Source organism: Heteronotia binoei, chromosome 3 (assembly GCF_032191835.1).
Source record: "Heteronotia binoei isolate CCM8104 ecotype False Entrance Well chromosome 3, APGP_CSIRO_Hbin_v1, whole genome shotgun sequence".
Classification (NCBI taxonomy): domain Eukaryota; kingdom Metazoa; phylum Chordata; class Lepidosauria; order Squamata; family Gekkonidae; genus Heteronotia; species Heteronotia binoei.
Window position 1 is genome coordinate 56798617 of NC_083225.1, and position 22631 is coordinate 56821247.

Here is a 22631-nt window from a genome sequence, read left to right on the forward strand (position 1 = left end):
AGTTGTATGAATTTAAATGCATGGAGGCAAAGGACCAGACTAGCTATTATAGTGTCCATGTGGACACTAATGCCATTTTAGTACTAAATTTGACCAATTAAAATGCTGCATGGATTTGATCCAGCTAGGTCCCACAGTGTGGCAATACCAGGTGATCTTGTTTTGGCACTTGAAAAAGTTCTGGGGTGGAAAACAAGATTTCCTGGTCTCTGTGTTCTGCAGGCCTGATTAGGCCTTACAACATTTTTAATGGCTGAATTCAGCTCTAAAATGGCATCTACATAGGGTTGCCAGTCCCTAGGTCCCTGTGGGGGATCCCCTGGTTTCAGCTGACCAGCAGGAGAATCCCCTCCCCTAACCATTGATGTCCTCAATGCAATGACATCATCTGAAAGTGGTGTCATCGTATCTGGGACATCACATGATATCTCTACCCACCTCTGAAATGCCCCCAAATTCCCCCACCAAACCAGTGAAGGGACCTGTCAACCCTACAGCTACATACACTGTAAATCTAGTTTGGCCCTACAAATTTATTCCCTGGAGTTAATGGAAAAATTGGGCACATCCTAGGGATTTGTACCAGTTGCTGTTAGGGAATTGGATACTGAATTAGTAGTTGTGCATCCTACTTTATGGACTGTTGGCTTCCAGAGTTTCCTACTTATATATTTGTAAATAAGTATTATTAAAACACCATGTGTTCCCACTATGCTGTTGTCCAAAGACAATTAAACCCTCCAGGAACCTCCCACCATTTTGGAAAATGGGAAGCATTTTTCTTTCTAAAAATAGACAGACCGGTATGGTCTTTAAAAGCAGGATTATGTTTTTGAGGTTATGAAGCAGTGATGTCTGTGGGAATAGATGGAGAAGAAAATTTAATATCTGCCCTAGGCAGAGTAATTAGTTTGAGCTCTGAAAAAGATTTGTATAGGAATACACTGGAATAACAGAACAGTATATTCTCTTGTAGTTTACTTTCTGCAAAGTACCTTTCTGTACAAAATCTTACAGACCAGAGCAGGATCAGACTGCATTCCAACACTGATGTTATTGGGCTCTGAGAATGTGTTGTCTTTGGTATTTAAATACAGCATGGGCCCAAAGGAAACACTTTGAAATGAGTTTCGGTGGTGCCGCATTAATGTGCTGCACTGAAAACACAGCTTCAAGGGAAGCCCTCATTTTGCTGTTTTTCATTTTAAATAATAGGATCTCCCTTAACTTTACCCTGCTGCTCTTTACGTATTTTTTGCCTATTCAATCCCCAAAGCTTCAGTTTTCTGTTTCTCTCATCTCCACTTCAGCTGTTTTGTTTGCAGCTCTTTGAATGCAATAACTTCTTGAACCGTACAGCACTTACTGATTAGTGCCCTACTTGTGCTTCCTTCAGGATGCTGGATGAGGTGGAAATGTTTCTTTTGAGACAGATCCTGTGAATTGGTTGAAACTTAGTGTTCAAGGTCTCCTTTGGTCTTTCATTCTTGCAAGCAGTAGAGCAGGGCATTGGCTGAGATGGAAACCCCACCCCCCTCCTTCTGCTTCTGATATGCTTGACTCAAGAAAGAAGGTGTTTTTTTTTAAAAAAAAGAAAATTTTGGAGAATCTGTTAATTTTTTTTGTCTCCATTTGAAAGCTGTTGTTTGTGCATGTGCTTGAATAATCAGAACTTGATCTGTTCTATGAATTTCTTGGGGTAGTTCACTTAGTTCATTCCACATCTCTGACTGTGGCATGTTCTTTATGCCAGCTACTCTGTGCTACCCAGCTTTGTGTAAGCCAGTAGTTGTTAACGTTTCTGTCTCACTAGTATGCAGGAAACACTCAAAAGGCTTCTCAACCAATTGCTTCCTATCCTGAAAAACTGATTGTCTACATTTAGTTCTATTCAAGATCCCTTCATTCCTTGCATTGCAACCATTTGCAATGCTGGCTTTTCCTGCTGAATTTTACACTATGCTGAAAAATGTCTTGTTTCAATGTGTTTCGAAAATCTATAAACCTCCTTAGGCCATTCACCATTTTCTTCTTTTCTACATGATTTCAGGGCAGCTAGCCTAGATAGTGAACATTAGACCACTGGTTTAGGAACCACTGAGGAACAGGCTTAACTATGGACAGTCATCCAGTTTTGCTGGTTCATTGTGGATTTCTTTTTTGAGGGGGGTAATTTTATGAGTACAATAAAGTTGGTGATTTGATAAATTTATTTCTAACCTATTTATCTCTCAAATGAGGGCTTGAGGCAGGTTGCAGTTTTAAAAATATACAACCCAAGCAGGTAAAAAGAACTTTAAAACTATATATACCATTAAAACACCAGTGAACTGCCAACAGCAACTTGGGATGAAAGCTAAAGAGAACATGTTTTGTTTAGAAAATGCCATCTCACCAGGTGTATAGCCCAAGTTAGCTCAATCTTGTCAGATCTTGGAATTTACACAGGGTCGACACCAAGTTAGTACTTGGATAGAAGCTCCACCAAAGAAGTGCAGGGACATGACACAGAGGAAAGCAATGGAAAGCCACCTGTTTGTCTCTTGCCTGAAAGCCATACAGGGTCACCATAAGTCAGCTGAAATTTGAAAGCACCACAGCCACTTCACCACAGATCTGCCCCAGGTGGTTAGACCAGCTCAAGACCTCTTTAGTGAAACAGGAACCGAGAGGGAGCTTCCTCCCCCTTTGTTCTTTTTCATTTATCTCTGGTAAAGCTGCCTCTGCTTGTAACTCCCCCCACCTTTTCCTAAAGTCAATTGAGGGAAACAGATAGATAATATGGGGAAGAAGCAACAATCCTTTTCACATCTGGAAGGATCATCACAACCTAAGCAGTCTAAATTAGTTTCTTTTTTATTTTTCCTAAGCCTTTCCCATTTTGCTATAATCTTTTCAGTGTCTTACATACAGACTCCCCGCGGCCATCTTTTGTGAGAGAAAAATCTGTCCAGGTGGCCTTAACACCCCTTTTAAAGGTGAGAAAGATCAATCAACTCTGTGCCTTCTTGCTGGATGGATGCTTCTGGACTCTAAACCTGAAGATATTGCAGAACAACTGCCCTATTAAGCTATCCTCCCCATCATTTAACCTTGAGTCAGTCATCTAAAGTTTAAAGGAATCAGTCTACTTAAATTATATTGGAAATTTTCCCTCTTGGGTTAAATACTGGGTTTGATACATGAGGAGGCACTGATCATGGTGATCACAGCTCTATTACTGATTACAGCATACTCAGCATGAACTGAACTGAGCAACTAAGGTCCAATGGGGCCAACTATATACACCTTGGGTTCCCACACTGATGCACAATAGGCCAGTTTGAATGAGCCAGAGAACCCGCAATTGGACAGGGGAGCACAGGAACTAGGATCCCACTCCCATTGTTTGCATAGTCCCAAGCTCAGTCCCTGACTCCACTGAGCCTTTGCAGAAGTGCATGTGTGCACAAAAGCCCGGACACAACAGGTAGGGTGGCAATAGCACTCACCTCCACTAGTAGCCCATTGTAGAACATCAATGCATCCACTAAAAAAAGTCCTTTAGATGAAGCAGAGTCTGGATAAAGAGCCTAGCTTGGCATACTGGATGTGCCAGGTGACAGGGTGACAATCCTTCAAATATATTGTCTTTTTTTATTTATAACTGATATTGTAACCCACTTTAACATTTTTTTTCTTGAAAGACAGGACAACATACACACAAAATAAATGTCTTAATTCTAAGCATATGTTGATATTGTAGATAACGTAAAAGAAAGTATATCTCAGTATTTGATAGTCATGTTTTAATGCTGTGCTTAAATTTACATCCTTTTACAAGATTACATGCAGTCTCCTCTGGCTTTTCTGTTCCCACTACATGGCTGGTATTTGCAGCTAACACCAAGTAAAACGATTTTGGATTCTTGGCTCCATCAACTCGGCCTGCCCTCTTTTGTTTTGCTTTTAAAGTCAGCATTCTTGTAGTCTCACCTACAAAGCTCCAGTCTATCCAGAACCTCCCTAGACATTTTCTGTTTCCAAAGATGTTGCCTCAAAATAGCTCTGTTACAATGCTCAGCCACTGTGGTCCCTTTCAAAGCAAGATTTATAGTGACAATAAGTCGACAGGCATAGCAGGAGAGCACATGAAAGAAAAACAATAGCAGCTGAAATAACTGGTTCCAGCTGCTTCCCTTTGAGAGATAATTACACCACCACCATTGAAGCACAGTGCAAAATCAATTTTCAGATTCATTCTCAATCGAATGTTGCATCCCAAAATAAATATTCTGCAATAAATATTAACATCAATGAGCAATAAGCAGAGAGGGAGGGGAAGAGGGTCTGAGCTCTTTATTGAGCTTCACTAAAACCAGGACAGGAGCACTCTTGGCAAGCCAGTCCTGGACCAGAATACGTAAAGCAAATACATTGAATTATTGTTGTGAAATTGTAGGCAGTGTTTTCCCAAACAGTAAGAAGGCTTTTGCCTAACCAGCTTCACATTCATCCAGTTAAGTGTTTGGTGACTTCAGTGCACAGAGGATCTATGTTCTTGAAATGCCTGTATTAACATGAATAATACCATAAAATGGTTCAAGCCTTTTGCTACTTACCAAGTAAAGATTGGGATAGAAAGCAAGGAAGGAATTATTGTTTATTTAGAACTAAACCACAAATTGCCGTCTTTTGTTGAATATGAAAAGAGAAGCGTCACTGTCATGCTGTGCAATTCAGAGCAAAATGTTCATGCAAAAGTATGACAAAAGTATTTCTGCTTTAGACATGTAAGTCTAAGAGCTGATATTTATACATCTATGAGCTGATTAGCACAAATGCAGATGTAACATTTTATTGTAATGACACCTTGTTGTAATTGACCAACTGTAAAAGCAGTGACAGTGAGAAGGCATACGGTAAATTTTGAATAGATTTGGCAGCTCCAGGTTAGGGAATACCTGGAGATTTGGTGAGTGGAGCCTGAGGAGGGTAGAGTTTTTTGGGGGGAAGCAGGACTTCAGTGGGGTATAATGCCATAGAATCTACCTTTCAAAGCAGCCATTTTCTTTCTCTGTTGCCTGGAGATCAGTTGTAATCCCATGGGATACCCAGCCACCGCCTGGTGGTTGACCACCCTAAGGTTGTTCTATGAAAATTAAACCAAAATTTGTGATACAAACTGTTTTTTGCATGTTTAAACCCACTAGGAGTTTAAACTTCCTACGTCTTCCAAGTAATATTTCTAAGTTGTTCCCTAATACTACATCTTCATCAAAGTGGCATTGAATAAATGTTTTTTTTTATTATCCAAATGTTGGGTGGTTTTCTAATCAATTGAAGTTTATAAATATGTTGATATTTGTTTATTTATTTAACTTATTTGTGCTCCACCTTTCTCCCCAATGGAAACCCAAAGTGGCAAACAGTGTCCTCCTCTCCTCCATTTTATTTTCACAACAGCTCTGTGATGTAGGTTAGGCTGAGCATGTATGACTGGTCCAGTGAGCTCCCATGGCATAAGTACGGATTTGAACCCGGATCTCCCAAGTACTAGTGTGCCACTCTTAATCACTACACAACACTGGCTCTTTTTCATGTTACTATAATGTTAATCTAGGAATCTTTCTGAGGATATTGAAGCATGTATGATGTAATTTAGCATTTGGGAGGGGTAGCAAATATGGTAGAAGACAAAGTCAGGATACAGGATGATCTTGACAGTTGGAAAACTGGGCTAAAACAAATAAAATGAATTTTAATGGAGATAAGTGTAAAGTTCTGCATTTAGGTAGGAAAAATCCAATGCATAATTATAGAATGGGGGAGACTTGTCTTGGCAGTAACATGTCTGAAAAAGATCTGGGAGTCTTAGTGGACCACATGCTGAACATGAGTCTGCAGTGTGATGCGGTAGCTAAAAAGGCAAATGCAATTTGGGGCTGTATCAACAGAGGTATAATGTCCAGATCATGCCAAGTGATGGCATTGCTTTACTCTGCTCTGGTTAGACCTCTTAGTATTATGTTCAGTTTGGTGCACCACAACTTAAGGATATATACAAGCTGGAACATGTCCAGAGGAGAGCAACAAAGATAATGTGAGATCTGGAGACCAAGTCCTATCAGGAACGGTTGAAGGAGCTGGGTATGTTTAGCCTGGAGAGTAACTGAATGATCACCATCTTCAAGTACTTTAAGGGCTGTCATCCTCTGATAGTGGAGAGTTGTTTTCTGTTGCCCCAGAAGGTCAGAGCAGAACCAGTGGAATTAAATCAAAAGAGTTTTCAGCTAAATATTAGGAAGAACTTCCTGACAGTACCTCAGTGGAACAGGCTTCCTGTGGAGGTGATGGGCTCTCCTTCTTTGGAGGTTTTTAAACAAAGGCTAGATAGCCATTTGACAGCAGTTCTGATTCTGTTAACTTAGGCAGCTGATGAGAGGGAGGGTTGCATCAGTGCTTAGTTCTCATGACCCCTACTTACATACCCAGGGAAGTGCTGATTGCACTTTGGAGTCAGGAAGAAATTTTTCTCTAGGCCGATTTGACCAGGGATCCTGGGCTTTTTTGCCATCTTCTAGGCATGGAGCAGGAGTCACTGGGTGTATGGGAAGGGGGAGGTATTTTTGAGTTTCCTGCATTGTGCAGCGGGGTGGACTAGATGACCCAGAAGATCACTTCCAATGCTATGATCCTATTATTCATTTTTTAAGCAGAAACTATCACTCATCTATTCCTTTCCTGTTCCTTTCCATATCTTTTTTTCGTTCCTGTTTTTACAGAGGAACCAAAATGGCTTGAAATAATAAACAAACCTGTTCTTTAGTCTTAGCTGCACATTTTTAAATTTTCAACAAACAATTTATCTTTGTATTTGTTCAGTTTGATTCAGTTTTTCCTTAATTTTTAATATAAAGGAATTCTTTCTAGAGATGTGTAGGAATGCCAGTTCCAGATGGCTTTAAGGCAGGGGAATGGCAGGATGTTCCAGGAGTGGGAAGTGATGTCACTCCCATCCCCCCCAACAGTGACATCACATGTTATGCATATGCATCATCCAGAAGTGGCATGGTGATGTTGGGGATGATGCTCTTTTTGGGGGGCAATATGGTAAAATCAGCTTCAGAGTTTTGCCCCAAAACAAGAGTGTCCCCCCCCCCCCGATATGTTGACATTAGTTCTGGGTGACACGGGCATGTCATGTGCAACAACATCACTGTTTAGTGGAAATGGGGGGGGGGTCCCTTCCACTGGCCAGCTGCCTATGTTGAGCAGGAGCCCACAAAAACAGGATTGCCTGCCCCCACTGGGCAATTGGCAACCCTAGTCCTACATCATACAGATATAATCTATGATCTGAAACAAGAGTAATAGACTGCACTCACTCATGGAAGCACATAGTAGTTTACAAAAAGGAGTGAAAATGGGGGGGCAGGTTTTATTATATGTAATTATGCATCTAAAATGTGAAGTGCAAAGGTTTCCAGTTTCACATGTTCCAATGAGAACCTAAAAGCAGAATGCAGTGCCCTTGCTTCAGCAGTAAGAGAAAAGGATAAAAATTGTGGGGCAAACTTCTCAGTAGAAACCATCTCTGAACTAGAAGAATGCTGAAATATATCATACAAAGGGGATCTAATTGAGCAATTGTCAGCTGCTGGAACATTCTCAATAATCAGGTCTTTATGGTATTATGTAAAGGTACATTTTACTGATGGACACATTCACAGTAGTATGACTCTGTGTGTCAGATCTGGCCATTACAGTTGGGGCCAGATCTATATACCCTTTCCCAGGCTGTTCCGAGCCCACCAAAATTCACAGTAAAAAGCCCGTGTCAAGCACCCAACCCCCCAGTGCACGTTATCAGGTGCCTAGACAGTCTCTGGAAAAGAAATTGTATGTCCTTAAAAATCAGAAACAGGCCTCTCCAACAGTGATTACTTTGTAAGGTACAGACTAAAGCAAAGCAAGCAAGGCAAAACAGAGTATAACTCCCCCATACATTCCGAGTATAGTTACAGAGATTCACAGAAACATAAAAACAGCATCACTCATAGCAAGGCCCCTTGACAGCAATGCCCACAGTTTCTATGGGAGGTAGATGGGGAACAATTTGTTCAGTACTGGGAGTAGGTAAAGCAGGCTTGTCAGCTTCAATACATATGTAGATTTTTATGCAAATATGGGTTTCTGAATTGAAAGCTGTAGCATGTCAAGGTGTAGGGCAGGCATTTTACAAGTGCCAAAGCAGGATAATTTTCAAAAAGTGGCACAGTTGGTATTTCTTCTTAAATTGAAAGAAGCCATTTCCATTGCAGGTTATGGGTCATTCTCTAAGGGTTGCTTTGGGTTACCTTCTTTCCCCGTACCTCTACACACACTGAGAATGGAACAAGCCCTGGCCTTGTGTCTGTGCCTGCTCTCCCTCACTCCCATCAGCACAGGAATGCCCAAGCCAAAAGATACTGCTTTTCTCTGGACATTAAACTCACTCACATGCTAGGTAGGATTACTTATGATGGAAAAATGGATAACAATGGAGACATTTGATTTCATTGTAAAAGATCATTAAGTGTAACAGAGAATGGATTCATTTCAGAACAGTGGTGACTCTCAATCAGATTATAAAGCTCACCATGATACTGCAAAAAGATTCAGCGTTCATTGCGGCAACTGAGAAGGGTTTTATTTGACTTTGCAATGCCTGAAAAATTGCATTATTCATCCACTGAGAGCAGCCACTGAGACAGTGGGGATGTAATGTGTGAAGTGGTAGTTGGTTTTGTTCTGTATTTTTTACAGTTTTTGAACTTGCTTGTAAAAAATGTCATTATTCAGATTATTATTCAAAAGCATGCTCACAATTAAAGGAAAGATCTTTCTTAAATGCGTAGCTAAGTCTGAAAGAGCATATTCCAAGCCAAGTTTTCATTAATGAGTCCATACGATCATTTTAATTACAAGCAAATAAGTGGAACATAGGAATGAATGAAAAGTTAATGGACACAAAACTTTTCAGTGCTTCCCTGCCCCCTTTTAGATCTGCAGTTTGGCATGATAAGGATGGAACACTAAACCTTGGTTTAGGCATATGGCCTGTGGACATGTCTCCCCCCCTCCCAATGAATGATCAATTAGTAATCCATCTAGCAAACTATGGTTCTCCATCAACCAACAAAACAAACAACAACACTGCAAACCATTAACTGCAAATTGTGTTTTGTTATCCTTATTTGCAATGTAAGTAAAGCAGAAATAATTAACATGTTGGAGGACACAGACCTGGAGAGCCCAGGCTAGCCCAATATTGTCAGATCCTGGAAGCTTAGTAGGGTTGTCCCTGGTTAGTATTTGGATAGAAGACTACCAAGGAATAACAGGGTCCACACACAGAAGCAGACAATGGCAAACCACCTCTGAACGTCTCTTGCTTTGAAATCCCTATGGGGTCACCATACGTCAGCTGAGAGTTAATGTGGGGGATGTGGTGGAGGAAAGAAGAGGGTCCAGTGAACAAGCAATGAGCTCATTCACATAGCACCAAGTCATAGTTTTGTCAGAACCATACTGGGGTTTTGTCAGAACCATACTGATATGTTTAATGATTCTACAAAACTGATGGTTTATAAAGGGAAAAGAACAAAAAACATATAAGGCAGATCAACATACTCAGATGAAGAATGTTCTGTCTTTTTGTTTACCTGTTTGTATAATTTCTCACAATTTGTTTAATTTCATGATATAATTTCATGTGCATCCAGATTCCAGCTTTGGACAGTGCCACATTGGTACCAGCCCAACAGGTGAAGAGCTTGGGAGTGATCTTGGATGCCTCCCTTTCCATGGAAGCTCAGATCACGATGGTTGCCAGGTCTGCCTTTTGTTATCTTCAGCAGATCAGGCAGCTAGCACCATATCTATTTCCCCAAGACCTGGCTGCAGTGATCCATGCAATGGTCACTTCCAAACTAGACTATTGTAACTCGCTCTACTCTGGCTTGCCCTTGAGACTGATCCGGAAACTGCAGCAGGTGCAGAATGCAGCAGCTTACCTGCTGACTGCACCACCTTTATGGGTGGGCAGCTGGCCAGTGCTCCGCAGTCTGCACTGACTGCCCATTGAGTACCGGATTCGCTTCAAGGTTTTAGTTCTAACGTTTAAAGCCTTATGCAGCCTGCGACCAACATACCTGCGGGACCATCTCCTCCCATATATGCCCGGGAGGTCATTACGTTCAGCCTCCCAACACCTGTTGGCCATCCCCGGCCCACCTTGCCTCAACTAGGGCCAGGGCTTTTTCAGTCCTGGCCCCGACCTGGTGGAATCAGCTCCCTACAAAGATCCGGACCCTACCTGGCTTGTTAGCCTTCTGTAGGGCCTGTAAAACGGAGCTGTTTCACCAGGCTTTTAGTTGAGGCTGCAGGCATCTATTCTTGATCTGGTTGGCCTCCCCTGCTGGCACTATCACCTGTGCTGTAAAATGGAATAATATCTGCCATCTCTGTGGGTTAACATTTTATCATGATGTGAGATGGCCAGGCTGGGCAATAGGTGATGATATGAAAAACTTTCTGAGTGCTGTTGAGTGGTTTGTTTATAAAATGTTTTTATTGTATTTTATTGTTTTATCATACGTTGTACTCTGCCCTGAACCCTACAGGGAATGGGCAGAATAGAAATATACTAAAATGAAATAAAATTTCAATGTAAGTGGAAATTGACTATAAAAATACCAGGAGTCAGTGAGGAATAATCGTACTGACATTAAAATTACAGACTAATTATGTATTTTGAACTTTCCAAATCCAAACATAACCTCTATATTTGCTATTATTTCTAATTTTAATTTTTTGTTAACCAGCAAACTTTGCACACCTATGTCTGCCAGTTATATTCCACGTTAAATTGTTTTTGATAATGAGTGATTAAGATACTAAGACCAGGCATGCCAAAATGTCTGTGCTTCCATACACTGGGGAAGAGTTTATTATAGAAGTACAATTAAGCTCTAAAATTCTGCTGAAATGAGAGGTGGATGAGTTTGGCATTTATCTGTCTTTACATTTATTGAACCAGTCTTTAAGAGCATTTATTTTTAAATTAACTAATGATTTATTAATCAATGCTAGTGGTGCATTTTCTTTTATACTCAAGAACACACAGCTGCTGTAGAATCTACATATTGACAAGATCTCAGGTCTGTCCTTTCTAATCTAAGCTAACTTTTCAATTCATTAAAATGGATGGTAGATTGCATACTGTACCCACGGTCATGTGGTAGGCTAAATTTTGCCATATCAGGAACAAGCGTTTCTCTTGGTGGTGGGAAATGCCATCAAATCGCAGCAGTCACATGGTGGCCCTGTAGCACTTTGCAAGGCAGGAGATGAACAGAGGTGGTTTGCCATTGCTTGCATCTGCATAGCAACCCTAGATTTTTTTTTCCTTAGTAGTCTCCCACCTGTCCAAATACTAACAAGGCAACCATGCTTAGCTTTTTAGATCTGATGAAATTGGGCTAGCATGGGCCAGCCAGGTGAGGTGTAACATTTCTTTTACTGTTCCCTAATATGTGTTAGCCCTCCTGTTTACCTCTGTTTGACCTGTGGAACAAATAGGGAGAGTCAGGGAACTAGGACCATCACATCAAAGAGAGATTCGGTCATGTAACTTCATAGAGCAATCAGTAAAAGAGCTACACACACACTCACACACACCCCAGCCTACTACCTCTAATAGGCATAGAAGCAAGTAACTCTGCTTAGAAAGTTCAGTGATAATTACAAATGCACTAGAGCAAGTTAAGAAGTGCCACTTTTTGTTGCTCTTGGAATGCTGGAAGTAAGATTGTCAACCTCCAGGTGATACCTGGAGTTATCCTGGGATTACATCTGATCTCCAGGCAATAGAGATCAGTTCCCTTGGAGCACATGGCTGCTTTGGAAGGTGGACTTGATGGCATTATACTCTGCTGAAGTCCCTCCACTCCCCATACCCTGTCTCCTCCAGGTTCTGCCCCTTAAAATCTCCAACCTGAACCTAGCAACCCAACTGGAAGTGAACAAGATCTGTTTTTAAAATTCAAATGTATAGTAATGGCAATATAGTAGTTAAATGTATATGCAGGGCTTTTTTGTTAGAAAAAGTCCAGCAGGAATACATTTGCATATTAGGCCACACCCCCTGATATCACCATTGTTTCACACAGGACTTATTTGTAGAAAAAGCCCAGCAGGGACTCATTTGCATATTAGGCCACACCCCCTGACACCAAGCCAGCGGGAACTGCGTTCCTGTGCATTCCTGCTCAAAAAAAAAAGCCCTGTGTATATGAAAGGGAAGAAGCCCAGTATAAACCTCAGTGCAGAGGGGCTATGGCCACTGCATAAGAACCTCTGCTCTACAGGCTTGATCCCCATGTAGCTTTAGGATGTATATGGGTGATGGAAACAAGTATGTAGGAGGACTGCCTGTATCTTTCCCTCACAGCAGGCACTCTGTGCAGTTAGTCCTGTGGTTGAATTGTTCACATGCAGCTCCCAGCTATCAGATTGTATTGTGGACAAGTGGTTTCCACAGAGTTACAGCTGTGTACTGGGGCGGAGGGGGAGGGGTCTAGTAGGCCCATGTAGATTCCAGTTCAAATCTCACCTAAGCCTTAAGCTTACTTCGTGGTCATAGGCAAACCTCTGTCTCTCAGTCTAAGTACCCCATCTCCGTAATAATGCTGCCCTACTTTTGAGGTTTATTGTAAGGATTATTGAGATAATGTATGTGAAGTGCTTTGAACACTTGAAATGTGCTGGATAAATGCTGAACATTAATCTTATTATTTGAATGTGAGGGGTTTAATACCCTTTGGGAACTCATTGAAAAAAATAAAATTAATGAGTTGTAGGGTTGTTTTCTGCTTACAGATTCTGTTCTGTTTACAGAAAGAAAACTGTAAGTGGAGATCAGCTGTACTCTGTGTCATTTTTACTAATGTGCTGGTGACAATGCCTGAAGGGCAGTATTGTAGAGCCACATTTGTAGTTCTGTTCACATGGGACAATGAACTCATGTACAAACAAAATACATATGTTCACATGGGCCAGTGAATACACATGTATATATCTGTTTGTAAGATATATACGTGTATATACCTGTTCGTAAGAGTCAATGGATGTTTACTTTACAAATGAAACCAGCGACCAGTACATTGATGTGTATGAGGTTGTATGTATGTAACTTGAAAGTAACACAGGCATTACACATATAAAGAAAACTATACTCAATACTCATAGAAAGAAAAAGGAAAACCAAGGGTCAACCATATACACATATTCACTGTAGCACAAATCAGGATAGACAGGATGCACATTCCCTGTCATGCGCAAACAGTTTCTGTGCATTGAACGGGGAATGAAACAGAATGGAAATTTCCCCAATGACAAATATCAATAGGCTGTTGGGGTTGTACCGGGATATCTTCACTTTGGAGGTTGTTTCCTAAAAAAAAAGTGATTAAGTCTTTGATGGGCAGAATGCCATAGCTGTGAATCCTGCCTCTCCCCACCCTCCCCGCAAAAAGCTGGGATGTGTCTGATTATTTAATGGTGAAATTACTGGTACAAATAAGTATGTTTAGAACTGAAGGTGGAATGCCAAGGAAGTGTACACTTTAATCAAACTTATTTTTGTAAGGACATGATTCAAACAGCAGTAGCTGTATGAATTTTATGCATGAAGCCTTTCTGTGGGAAACAGTTTCTGTACTGCTAAGGTGTAATTCAAGAGGAGGTTTGTGTAGGTGGATTGCTGTAAGGTATGTTTTCAAACTCCATCTTATCCAGATTTTGAAGCTCCAATTACATAGTTTTGTTTCCAAAGTGGAAATGATGCATTAACGACCTTGTATTGTTCCATTTTTAATTTCTAAACTGTTACGTGAATGTGCAATTTGCTACAGCTCTCACTTCATCCATCGTTTCCCCTGCATTCTGCATTAGTGGTTCTGTAAAAAGCCGTCTTGCTGTAATTACATGTATAATTATGTATGATATCAGATTATGTATTTTTGTTTGATGTTATAATTAGGTAGCAGCCTGAATAGCCTAGACTAGCTCAGTAGGATTGGCTGCAGTTAACATTTGGGTGGGAGACCACCAAGGACATCCAGAGTTGCCATACAGAGGGAAGCAATGGCAAACTATCTCTGTTCATCTCTTCCCTTGAAAGCCCATTGGTTCTTGGGTCATCATGAGTCAGTTGTGACTTGATGCCATATGATTATTATTGTTGTAATGCTGCACAAGGCACTTGCAAACATCAGTAAAACACAACACGGACTCCTGATGTGATGGCACATAATACTTTTTGTAGTGTTTTATCAATGCACACTTGCATATCAGTAATATAGAGGGAGGAAGTACATAGGAATTATAGACCCCAAACCTGCAGTAAACTGGATTCTCCAGATCCAGAATTAAGTTTAGAGATTTTTCTAATTAAACCAGAACAAAGGAGAAGTGGAATTTACAGATCAAATTCTTGGAAAAGTGAAGGAACAGAACAGAGGAAATCTGAACATCCTTAACTGCAGGCTAGAGAAATACTTAAGATATGCTCCAACTATGCATACTGACAACACTTTATTTTAATCATGGACAGGGCTTTTTTTGAGTAGGAACGCACAGGAACACAGTTCTCGCTGGCTTGCCATCAGGGGGTGTGGCCTGATATGCAATTGAGTTCCTACTGGACTTTTCCCAAGTCCTGATATGCAATTGAGTTCCTACTGGACAAAAAACCCTCTTGTGTGAAACAATGGTGACATCAGGGTGTGCGACCTAATGTGTAAATAGGTTTCTGCTGGGCTTTTTCCACCAAAAAAGCCCTGCTCATGAATGACATTTGCCTCGACTTCCATCACTGAGAAAGGTGTGCACTCTCAAGGGCTGTCTAATTGAGACTTCCAGATTATAATATAAAATAGCATAATATAGCCTGAGATCCTTGGTCTGAAGCAAAACAAACCTCTTCTGAATGGAATGGCCTTTGCTATTGTTGCTGTTGAAGCTGTTTACAGACTATCACACGTCTGTTTCTTGTATCTGGAGTGAGGCTATCTAATATTGTATAAAATTATCATGATATGGCAATGTGTGTACTACAGGCAGGAAATCCTAAGATTGGCAGCCAGAAGTTCTAGCTCTTTTAGCATTCTGCACCACACACCACTGTGTTACGCCCCTGGCATTCCTTGGGTGTTGCCCATCCAAATACTAGCCAGAGCTGACCCCTGCTTAGCTTCTGAGATCTGACAAGATTGGGCTAGTATGACTATCCAAGTCAAGGCATTTAATACTGTGGCTAAGACATACAAGAACATTGTTATCACACGCTTATTTTGCTTCATAGTAAATATGGGCAGGTGTAGGGAGTTGACCTACAGAGTATGGGTTCAAGTCCCATCTTCAGTCTCAGCATTTATAATTCCATATAGCACTTATGTCTTGGAATCAGCATGCAGCCCTGCAGAACTTTAGAGACAGAGGGAAAGATAGCTCCTATGCACAACCAGGAAATGTGTCCATGCTTGACTGTAACACAGTGTGTTACTTCTTTGTGTCTTTTGTATATACTTTAAAATAAAAAACAGCAGGAGGTAGGAAATAACTCATTTAGGAAATACCAAATTAGCATGGAGAACATGGATTATAATTGGACATCGTTTATTTGGAGCATTTTGGTAATGTGTTATGACAACAAAGAGGGTATTGAGAGATTCTGTTGAATTTTTACCTGATTAGTCTTTTTCTACAGATCTAAATAGAATGAAGTTTCTGTTATTAATTAACCTCTTAAATAAGCCACAATGAAAGAGTTCTTAAAATGATAGCAGCACATGTGGTCTTACTGGTTATTCTGTGCTACCTTTTACGAGTGGCTATAATGGCTTTTCCTACTATTTGAAGTTATGTGCAGTTCTTTGATTAATATCTCTCTTCTTGATACTTTGATGTTCTTCCAGCATTTAATTAGGCCTATTATTATGTCTCTTAAGAGCCCTGTGGTGCAGAGTGGTAAGCTGCAGTACTGCAGTCCAAGCTCTGCTCATGACCTTAGTTCAATTCCAGCGGAAGCTGGGTTCAGGTAGCTGACTCAAGGTTGACTCAGCCTTCCATCCTTCTGAGTTTGGTAAAATGAGTACCCAGCTTGCCGGGGGGGACGTGTAGATGACTGGGGAAGGCAATGGCAAACCACCCCATAAAAAAGTCTGCCATGAAAATGATGCAACACGACGAATATGACTGGTGCTTGCACAGGGGACTACCTAACCTTTATTCTCTGTTCATCTCTTCCCTTATGTCTATTTGCACCTCTGAATCTTTAAAAAAAGAGTAGGCTTAGCTTTTTTCATTGTTGAGACATAAAGGCTATGTATAGCTTACCCCTTATGTTTTCACAAATGCTAAATACTTATTTAAAATAGAAATTAAGCCAGGGAATTCAAGAGAGATAGTAGATTGTGGAAGTAAATATTTGTAAAGTGATAGTACTGTGGCAAATCCAGCAACTGCTGATTTTTCTTTTCTTTTTTTTAAAGCAGTGAGGGTAGGGTTGCCAAGTCCAATTCAAGAAATATCTGGGGACGTTGGGGGTGGAGCCAGGAGACTTTGGGGGTGGAGCCAGGAGACACTGGGGGCGGAGCCAGGAGCAACGGTGTGACAAGTATAATTGAACTCCAAGGGAGTTCAGGCCATCACATTTAAAGGGACAGCACACCTTTTAGAATGCCTTCCTTCCATAGAAAATAATGAAGGATAGGGGCACCTTCTTTTGGGGCTCATAGAACTGGACCCCCTGGTCCAATCTTTTTGAAACTTGGAAGGTATTTTGGGGAGAGGCACTAGATGCTATACTGAAAATGTGACGCCTCTACCTCAAAAAACAGCCCCTCCAGAGCCCCTGACACCCGCGGATCAATTTCCCATCATTCCCTATGGGAATCGTTCCTGGAGGTGCATAATGGCTATGGGGGTGGAGCTTCCCCCGCCGGCCAGCTGGCTGGGGGAGGGGGGAAGCCTGTAAAACCAGGGGATACCCCGCTGGGACCTGGGGATTGGGAAGCCTAAGTGAGGGGAATAGTGGTTGGGGGGGCCTGAGGCAAGGAAGATGGAGCCTGTGCAGATAGGACCTTCAAAAATGTACATCTTCCCATCTATGTGGAGTGCAAATGTTCTTGGAGAGCAATCTTTCCAAAAAAGATCCTATAAAACCAGGTTTGGGTAAGTCACATCTAAGAAACAGAAAACCTAGTCAGTGAACAGCTTGGAGATGATATTGTGTGGGTACTTCACAAAACCAAGCTGAATTTGGATCCCAAAGTGGACCAGAACCTCCTTATGGAAGCAACCTCAGCCTCACTTTCCTATCTATAAAATACGCTATAGTAATCTGCCTCACAGGGCTAAGGGAAAAATGAAAGAATGGACATATTATTAGAAATCTCAAAACCTAAAAATCGCAAGAACCATACATTTATGTTAAGGGCTGTAAATTGATGTTTATTGCCTGCTGCTATTAATTTTAAAAAGTCTAGCACTCTTCCCTTCTGCCCTAAAAGTTCTTCTTTTCTTTATTTATTTCCTAATATATGAGAACTGCTTTTGTATACCTGATACCGGAGCTTTTTTTTTAGCAGGAAAGCACAGAAATGCAGTTCCGGCTGACTTGGCATCAGGGGATGTGGCCTAATATGAAAATTAATTCCTGTTGTTCTTTTTCTAAAAAAAAAAAAAAAAAAGCCCTGTGTGAAACAATGGTGATGTCAGGGGGTGTGGCCTAATATGCAGATGAGTTTCTGCTGGGCTTTTTCTTAAAAAAAAAAAAAGCCCTGACTGATACTAAGAGAAACTCATTCTGCTCATTTTCTTGTGTTAACATTGCTTATCTAGGACTGAGGCTAAATCCTCAAATGCCAAGCACAACCAGCTCCACTGATAGTGAAAAACTGTGCCAAGTTACTTTAGTGTAAGCCCTCTGAAATCAATGCAAAACACAGAAGGGGGAAGTTCTGGAACAGAGCAATGGGACAGATTAAGCCCTGCTGAAAATGTGAATGAATACTGACTTCAAGCTTAACGATTCACGTTCTCTCTTTTTACTAGATGCTTATCCCAATTCCGAAGTGATCTACGTGTGGACTAACAGCACAGATACATCTGTGGTGGTTGCAGAAGATGGTTCAAGGCTTAACCAGTATCACTTGATAGGACATATTGCAGGAACTGAAAACATCACTACCAGTACCGGTGAGGAATACAGTCCCCTCCCTGCCATTATAGTAGCCACACAAAAAAACACTTTGGGGTAATTTTTTAGAAATGAAAATGTATTGAACATTTCAGATCCAGAGATTTGCTTATGAAAGGATTGTAATATTCCCTGTTTTCCCGTCCCCCAAGCAGTTTGTTTCACTTCCAGGAGAACTGATTCCTGAGGCGGTGAGATCCACATGGAGTTGGTAGGCTGCAGTCAGGAAGGAAATACAATCATTCCCTTCTTCTTCTTCAAACAGAAAACTTCTGCTGAGGAAAGATACAGAAAGGGCAGTTTTGTCCCCTTCCCCCTCCTTCTCTGCAGCATGGTTATTAAATCCATACAGATCGCACAAGCCCCTCAGCAGCATTTCCGGGAGTTAGAAGGGATTGCAGGAGAGAGGGAAAAGTGGAGAACCATAACAGGGTCAAAGGGTTCAAACCAGGCCTGTAGCGCCCCATGAGGCCTAGAGGCCCCAGCCTCCTTGTGGATTTTATGACCCCCTCCCCAAACCTTGGCTGACCCCTCACCCCGATTGCCTCAGCACATGAAGCAGATAGTGGCACTGGCAAGCTCTCCCCTGAAGCATTCTGAGCAGAGTTGGGTGGGTGGGCAGGTAGATTCCAAAAGTTGGGTGGGTAGGTGGGCAGCCAGCCCCAGCCCCTGCTCCCAGCAGCACTTATTCCTGGGGACTCCATGTGCTGCCTTGTTTTCCACCACTATGAGCCTGAACGGTAAGTTCTTGGGTAGGTGGGAGGAGAGGCCCCTAGATTGAACAGTCTTCAAGGGCAGCTAGAGTCCTTTCAAGGTGGGGAGGGAGGGAGGATGCCGGCTAGGACATGTCTCCCCCAGCCAGCATGTACAAGTTGTGTGCATTCCCTGCTGCTCCTGGTGGGGGAAGGGCACAGGAAATCAGGGGAATGGGGAGGGAGCACAGAGATACAAATCTGCCTTCTTTTGAACTTTGGAAATGGAAGTTTATCGCTGCAGGCTGAACTCCAGGAAAGGTAGAAGGGGAATCAGAGCTTACATGCAATTTAAATCACAATGGAGAGGAGAAGGGTGGCCACCAGCCTTTCCAGCTTCTTGCTCTCACCACTCCTACAGCCTCCCTGTGGCCTCCTCCCTCTTTGGCTCTTAGGTCCAGGGCTGGTCCAAACCATTGTCCAGTTCATTGTTCTTTCCCAATTCCCCTTTTTGTATTTCTAGTAAGGAATGGCTTTAAGAGCCCTGTTGGATCAGACCAAAAGAAGCAATCCCTTCCAGCATCCTTTTTCTCACAGTGGTTGATCAGAATGCCTGCAGGAAGCCCAGAAGCATGGAAAGAAGGCAGCAGCCTCAGCACATGACTTGCAGCTGAACAGATCCCACTGAGAAGCATTGCACTCTAAAAAGATGACATGGAAGTTTTGTTCAGTGGGGTGTGATGGCTTATTTTTGCCTATGCAAGACAATGTTTGATGCTCTATCACCCAAGCAATGATATGAGCCCCAGCTGATTGTGGGATCAGTTGTGGGACCAGACATGTAACAGAGGCATGATCCTCTTTTCTTCTGCCAGGCATCTAAAAGAATGAGGTCTATTAGTTTGATTCAAGCAACATTTGCCACTGGGGAAAAAAGAGCAGATGACCATCAAAGGCATCAGCCTCTGCACAGAGAGCCTTCGAGGTTCATGAGAAAGAGGCTTACCCAGAGTAGCAGCAAAGCTACTGAAATTCAGCCTGTTGACAGGTGTTCCAAAACCTGGACTTTTGTGGGTGGGGGGGAGTGGAAATAGCCACCCCACTATTTATGCTTGAGACAGGTCCTGAAGAAGGTACTCCCCCTTTCCCTGGTTCTTAAGGAAAATTGGGAACAAGTCATGCCAGCTCCCACATTTGTAGAATCTGCTTTCTCCAGTGGGGAGGCAAAGAACCGCCTACACATTTGATGAGAGCTTTGAAATGATTTTGTTTGATGAAAGCATTTGGGGCCGTAGAGGGGAGAGGAGGAGGAAAGGTGGCAGCTGTTGCTCAGCTTTGCAGTGTATGTTTGTGGGAGGGTGGGGGGTGGGATGCAGAACCACATTGCTGGAGAGGAAGTGCTAACCCTAAGGATCCCCCTTTCCTCTGTAACCGGCAATGGAGGCGCCAGATGTGACAGCATTAGGGGACCAAAGAAGCTTTAATCCCAGCCCAGCCACCCACGTGAACCCCCTCCTGGTTAAGGCTTCGATGTCAGGTCAACTTTGTGTTGTGATTGGTGGGGGCGTGCAGGGGAGAAGCAGGGGAGGATGGGGGAAATGGGACTGGCTCAGGCTGAACAGTCACGTGGTGCTGCAGAGAGAGGCTTCAACAGGTTACATAATACACGTTCCTTGATTCTGCAAAGACGCCGAAATAGAGGTCTGCAGTAATTAGAAACTGAGCATCTCGCCTGGGGGAAAAAGGTAGTGTCACACTGTGCCTTTCTCTGTGGACAGCATGGAAATGCTGATATGGAGAAAGCCGCCAGAGAAAAGCCTGTGCTTATTTTTGGTTTGTGGCAGATGCTCCCAGCTAAAAACAGCAGGTTCCCAGACTAATTTGTGACTATAGGGAGAAAGGGTGTAAATTGCCTCTTATTATATCAAGAGATTGGATATTTAAATGATTTTAATAGACACAGGTGTATGCACGCGCACACACAAACACATACAAACACACACACACAGACAGAGCCCAGGAATTGAAAGGATTAAAGAATAACAGTGCTTAAAGTCTTCTCTGCTGAATTAGTTCAGGAACAAACAGCTCTTCAAAAGCAACAACCCCACTGACAGCTTTTTATGTCTGGACCATCGTTAAAATGCCCTCAAATTGGGCAGGGGGGGGCAACTTTACAGCACATGGTACAAACCCTAAAAGTATCTTGCCTCAAAACAATCAAAGAGATTTCTTTTCTCTGTATCTGTGTTTTCCCAGCAAACTCAAGAAGTAAAAAGCTGCCATTTATCAGAGGGGGTTGGGGGTGAGATGAGAGTGCAAGAATTCCAGAAGTCAATTGTACTAGCGGCAAGGACCGTGCGCAGGTAAAGAAAAAACCCATAGGGTTCCTTACCAGTTTACCATCATGGCGGCATTGTTTTCGGCAATGAACGGCAGTTCTCCCCTGGCTCGCAATGCTATCAAGAGAAAGATCCAGACAGGGTGCTGAGGCATTGCCCAGAAGCGTGCCTAGGTGACAACCATCCAAAGCAAGCAGTGGGTTCTCCAGGGTGTCAGCCTCAGGCGTTTGTCCGGGGCTCCGTAGTTGGCTATAAAAGCTGCTGGTCACAAGGAAACACCAGACATTCAGGAGGAGTCCCAAAGTTTGTGTCCAGGAAATGCCTCTTCTGACGTTGCCTAAGATTTAAGCTAATAAAAGACTGAATTTACAACGTCAAGATTTCCCCCTCCCGTTTTGTTTGCTAATATCCCAGGTTACATCTGGGCAGGCTGGATTCTGATTGCAGGGTGGATCACAAAGAGCAGGACACAGATTGTAACCAGGGATTAGCAAAATGCAAAAATCCGATTTTACACAGGGAAAGCATCAGTCAGCTATGGATTTTCTGGACTTCATCAAGCTTGCAAGAGGCCTGTAATCGGGGTTCCTCGTGAATGGATTTTGAAGACATTCTTTCCTTTGACAGTTGTGGGATATTAAAATAAGAATTGTAGACCCTGAACAGTGTTCATGTCATGTTTTTGCTCATGTTGTAGTTATGTTCCTGTTTAACCCCATTTTAGGGGATTAGACGGATTCATGGCTGAATAGCTACTAGCCATAGTGATTGAGAGGAACCTCCATATTCAGAAGCACTAACTAAGCCTCTGAATCCCAGAGCCTAGAGGCAACATCAGGGGAAGGCCTTGACCTTTATGCTTTGTTGTTGTTGGCCCTCCAGAGGAACTGATTGGCCACTGTGTGAGAGAGGATAATAGACTAGATGGATCACTGATCTGATCCAGCAGGACTCTTCTTATGTTCTTATGTGAGAGCCAGTTTGGTGTAGAGGTTAAATGTGCGGACTCTTATCTGGGAGTGCCAGGTTTGTTTCCCCACTCCTTCCCTTGCATCTACTGGAATGGCCTTCGGTTAGCCATAGCTATCGCAGGAGTTGTCGTTGAAATGGCAACTGCTGTGAGAACCCTCTCAGCCCCCACCCACCTCACAGGGTGTCTGTTGTGGGGGGGAGAAGGTATAGGAGATTGTAAGCCGCTCTGAGTCTGAGAGAAGGGCGGGGTATAAATCTGCAGTCTTCTTCTTCTTCTCGTTTATCCTCACCTTCATACAGCTAAAGAGATCTTACTAAAACAGGTCTGCACATGCATGC

The 22631-nt window shown here is 42.4% G+C and overlaps 2 protein-coding genes across 2 annotated transcripts in view; one reads left to right on the plus strand and one right to left on the minus strand.

Moving 5' to 3' along the window:
• The window catches only part of LOC132568247 (gamma-aminobutyric acid receptor subunit beta-3), a 310478-nt gene extending 288898 nt beyond the window's left edge, over positions 1–21580 (minus strand). The window contains exon 1 of the mRNA XM_060233862.1: positions 21374–21580. Within this exon, the coding sequence (XP_060089845.1) occupies positions 21374–21474 (101 nt within the window). The 5' untranslated portion in view covers positions 21475–21580. The remainder of the gene's footprint in view (positions 1–21373) is intronic.
• Positions 1–22631, plus strand: part of GABRA5 (gamma-aminobutyric acid type A receptor subunit alpha5) — a 96714-nt gene that overhangs the window by 67058 nt on the left and 7025 nt on the right. The window contains exon 6 of the mRNA XM_060233864.1: positions 18142–18285. Coding sequence (XP_060089847.1) covers positions 18142–18285 — 144 coding nt within the window. The remainder of the gene's footprint in view (positions 1–18141; positions 18286–22631) is intronic.